At 40.3% G+C, this 5,088-nt stretch overlaps 1 protein-coding gene across 1 annotated transcript in view; it reads right to left on the reverse strand.

The window, feature by feature from the left end:
- The window catches only part of LOC104966335 (BMP/retinoic acid-inducible neural-specific protein 3-like), an 18,700-nt gene that overhangs the window by 10,848 nt on the left and 2,764 nt on the right, over positions 1-5,088 (reverse strand). Inside the window, exons 2-3 of the mRNA XM_010795523.1 lie at positions 3,569-3,786; positions 777-882 (exon numbers count right to left, since the gene is read on the reverse strand). Coding sequence (XP_010793825.1) covers positions 777-882; positions 3,569-3,786 — 324 coding nt within the window. The remainder of the gene's footprint in view (positions 1-776; positions 883-3,568; positions 3,787-5,088) is intronic.

Raw genomic sequence — 5,088 nt, forward strand, 5'->3', positions numbered from 1 at the left:
TAACGATACCCATCCCTGGTGACCTATCATGCAAAATGCACACAGCCACGGACATTGCCGTTCGAAAGCGCTGGAGACGCTGTAATACATATGCCAGGCCTGTAGATGGTGCTGCTCTCACAGAATCAACCCATGCAAAGACAGTGTTAAATTCAGCGAAATGAGGAATGGCTAAAATGCATGATCTGTTTGGTATTTAAAAAAAAAAAAAGTATAAATATGCCTTATATAGGTATGGTCCTACACTATATTATTCAAATATAGCATGATAGGTCCATTTTAAGTTAGATAGATGAGCCAAATAATTGCACTGGGTTAAATGTTCTGTCAGTACCATGATCACACACACACACACACACACACACACACACACACACACACACACACACACACACACACACACACACATTCATCAAATGTGTATTAATCCACAGCTGAAGATGGTCCCAGGGAAATGCACTACTTAGTCCTCTTTGAGTAATGTTAAAAAATAGAAATTAGTTTGTATTTAGGACATTCCTGAGCTTTTTGTAAAACAAGAGGACAGAATATATCCTGTTTGTAAGGATTAGTGTCTTAAATAATCGCATTGTGGTTGCCTTAGGCTAAATAAGATTGAGAAAAGGATTCACACATTGTTGGTTTTGGGTGTTTCATGGGATGTGTTGACTAAAATATAGATTCATGCTGGATGTATTATTTATTGCAGTTATTAAATGACTATTCATATATTTGGCTATTGCCGATGTCAACATTGCCATCTAAGGAGGTTTTACCTTGCAGTTGAACCTTGTTTTCTGGACTGTGAACAAGAACAGAGCTGACTGTGTCCAGATTGTCATAGTTGCTGCATCCGAGCGGCCCGGTTCTGGTTTCTGTCACCTGCAAGGAAATTAATAGAATGTGAATGATTGTATTGTATCTTATCTTTGTCTTTTCTTCAAGTCATCCCCACAGCAGCATTCTTTGTTTTTTGGATCTAAATATGGTGGTATGGACTGGAAACTAGCTCTGTTGTTATCCTAACATGGCTACGAGCCATTCCTGTAACATTATTGAAGCCGTTAAGGATTTGTAAGACATTTTCTTTTTTTCCCCAATTCCAGTCAGTTATTATTTGTGGCGCGTGTGTTTGGAAGCCCCCCCTAAAAACTGAGAACATCACAGTGGATATTTTAAGGGTGTTTTCAACCTATTGTTTGCTGTGGTCCTAATCAGGGACCAATTTATTACAAAGTTGCGCATTGCCTCAAATTTGGTTTGTGTTCACAGTTCCTCTGTTCTCGAAGGAACTGTTCACTAATTAGTTTGGATTCCCATTTAGGGAGAAAATTAACCTTGGCGACAGGAGCTGGTAAAAAAAGTGCACTACTTCCTTCAGTTGGGTCAGAACTGGGTCTAATCATGTTTTTACTTGCATTTAACCAAACGAAGAAACCACACAATGATGAGACTTTTGACACCAATTTTACATATTGACAAATTGCATTCGTTTATTAAAAAAAAAAAGAAATCTGAAGGGATTCATCAAAGGCATTTCATGCCTCAAATGAATTTGGAATGCAGTGATTCACTTGAGTAACATTGAAAAGGTCTTCAATTAGAAAGCTTTTTTCTGATTTGAGAGAAAAAAATCTACTTTCCTCCGTCTTAAAAACGATTCACTTCTCGGCTTATTTCTAACTGTAATTAATCCTGATTTTGAACCTTCAAACTCTGCCACTCTGAAACAGAAAAACACATAACTTACTTGGTATTAGCATAAGTTTATTCCACCAATCCGTCCTATTTCTCACAAAATGCTCAATACTGTGTGTGGTTTTAATGAAATGCCATGTATCATAGGTGCAGCTTTACATCCCTCATAAAATGTAGCATTCATCTGCCTCTTTCGCTCCCTTTCTCTCGCTCTGATCTTCAATCTGCCTGAGCTCCACACGCTCTGCAAAGTGGCAAATGAATGGAAGTGGGCTGGCTGGAAATTAATGGAATGATATTTCTAATCCATCAACCTGATGCATAACCGTAGGAACACGTTCTCAGTTCAGGGGGAGGGCACTTGTCTTCATCATTGGCTACTCACTTTAGCATCTATGTTTGCCCCTCAGGCTGATTAATGTGTACACACTAATGGCCACTTCAGATGATAAAAAGGATGATTGGTGTTTTATCGTACAGGACGCACCACTGCTCCCCCGTTCTGCTTCTTCACCCTCCTTTTCAAAGCTTGGTACATTTGGAGTAACATTGTTTTGTAACATGTTTTCTACTGAGTTAAAAACTTCAGCCAATTAGCCCCTAATAGGTCATTAGAAAAGATGAGGTTGACCGTCTTACTATAAAAGTTCAACAAACGTATTGAACAGCATCTGATGCAAATCATATCGTACCAGTTCCTTCTCCACGCATGAGTTTTACATGCCAATAAACTGCACGGCAAAGAGAGACAAAAAGAGGAGATATATTTGGTGCACCCCTGCAGCTACAACAGGTGCATCTCCTGGTGTCAAGCCAATTCTGTAAATATGCATTTGTTCTTAATCCTACCTGATTTAATACGTTATGGATGCTAATTCCCTGGGCTCTAATTAAAGGATTTGTAAGCACACGGTATCTTAAGCTGTCATAAATGTTAACTTTGTTTATTTTACGCTACTGTACTCCAGCACCAATGCATTTATTTTAAAGCTACAGTTTGTGGTTACTTTTCAGATTCAGATTTGACACACAATCCCAACAATTTGTTTATTAAAAACGTGTTACAAATAAAACAACCCAGCTGTATAAAAAGCTGTTTAAATTATCTCCACTTCAACAGATCACCATGTCTACAACTAAAGAATCCTGTTCATCCAAACATACAACATTGTCATGGATAAGGCAGCAAGAGTTAGCTTGATTTAAAAATAAATTCTCCAAACTAAATACACAGCCAAATAGATTTTTTTTCCAAAAATTGCCGAAATTATCTAGCATCACTGCCTCCAAAAGCTTCTTTATCTCTACTTTCAAGGCCACGCCCCCAAAATTGTCATTGTGAATGAAAACCTATCATATTGAACATAACATAGTTGCGATGTTGTCAGTCCATTTTTATCTTCTTTTAAAAGCCTTCAAATTAAGCCAATATGAATCCTGACAAGGAAGCGCAATGGGTTCGTAATTAACAGTTTTAGGAAGAGTTTAGGGTAAACATTTAATCTTTTCAGTGATTAAAAGGTGTGGTTGGTAACCTTTAATTTTTTTGTAAAGCTTTCACTTAATGCTGATAGTGATGAAAGAGACGGATCACTTTTGAAAAAGTAATGTTTCTCTTCCCTCGAGTGCTCGGTATTGCATTTGCATGATTCCTACATGCTTGAAGGAAAACAACCAATCAGAGTTAAGAAGTCCCTAATGCAGTGTCAGTTCCTATTTTTAAACTCAGATACAACTCGGCAGAGCTAATCAAATATTAATTGAGATTCTGTCAGTTTTTGTATTTTGCCATGAAATGAGAACGTTTGTGACTTGGATGCCATGTTAAAACATTTGAGCCTAACTAGCTAAGTCCCAACCTTCCACGTACCCGGATGGCGGAGGATGCGATCTGGAGGTGGTGCAGCCTGCGCAGTGTGTTCTCTCTGTCCGTGAAGTAAGAGGCGGCCAGCTGGTGGAGGGCCTCCAGGGTCACCGTCCCCGACGTGTTGGAGTTCCTGTTGCTGTTACGGCTGCCATCGCCCCCCGCCGACGAAGACTCCAGGCTGAGCTTCCTTTTGTCCACAAATATTGTCAAAGACTCCTCCCCTGGTGACAGTGAGATAGAAGGAAGGGGAGCTTCATTAGCTTTGACAGAGCGGCACTAATCACCTTTCATTAGTATCTTTTTAGATCGGGTATAAAAGCGCAGCAGTGATTAAGTGCTGCGAAGAACTGATGGTTTGGATGATTGTAGGAAAAGGCAGAGACAAGGTCTCTGCATCTTTTTCAATGTCAATGTTTATTTATATAGCCCAATATCACAAATGTTACATTTGTCAAAGTGGACTTCACAGTTTGTACAGAATATCAGTATGACAATACGACACCCTCTGTCCTTATACCCTCACATCGTAAAAGGAAAAAACTTCCAGAGAAACCCCCACAGTTTAAAGGGGAACATGGGAGAAACCTCAGGGAGAGCAACAGAGGAGGGATCCCTCTCCCAGGACGGACAGACGTGCAATAGATGCCGAGTGTAAATCGAAGAGATAATACATTTTACAGCGTAGGTAGACCAAATGTTTGGAAATGCATGTGTCTATAATAAGAAGATGAATCCACGAGGATGTCAACAATCCTGTGGGAGCCATCAGGGAAGTAGTATGATGAGAGTCAGGCAGGACAACAGTGACAGGTTCAGCCACGACTCGAAGTCCAGGACTTAAATCCAGAACACAGGATAGAGGATCCAGGACACAGGATCCAGGACTCAGGACTAAGGATCCAGGACTCAGGATCCAGGACTCCGGATCCAGGACTCAGGATGCAGGACTCAGGACACAGGACCGCAGCAACAGGATCAGCCACGACTCAGGATCCCGGCGTAGATAGACACCAAAAATAAATTTTGGGGAAGCTGGGTTATTCGGAACATGAGAGTACACAGGTACAGACAGACAGAGTGAAAAAGTAAGGTGTCCCCCGACAGTCTAAGCCTATAGCAGCAAAACTAACGTGTCTACGTACATGGACTCCCTTAGTAGACCCTCCAGAAAAACGCGGGCTAAAATCCTTGATTATGCGATTAAACATGCAGGGTTTTTATGTGATTTTATGCGGTGACATTGCGAAATATGCGGAAAGTTGCGAAATATGCTAAATATGCGGGGGAAAACAATAAAAAAATGTTTAAATATTGGGCTGTCTTATTTATTCTCTGTCACACACAACCTGCCACTCACGTTAAACCCCTTTACTATTCAATTAAACACATTCAATGTTTATTTATTGTAAAAGCAATTGGGCTATTTTAATCTCACACACACCCCCCCACACACACACACACACACACACACACACACACACACACACACACACACACACACACACACACACACACACACACTC

The sequence above is a fragment of the Notothenia coriiceps genome, unplaced genomic scaffold (genome assembly GCF_000735185.1).
Source record: "Notothenia coriiceps isolate Sejong01 unplaced genomic scaffold, NC01 NC01_scaffold00037246, whole genome shotgun sequence".
NCBI lineage: Eukaryota > Metazoa > Chordata > Actinopteri > Perciformes > Nototheniidae > Notothenia > Notothenia coriiceps.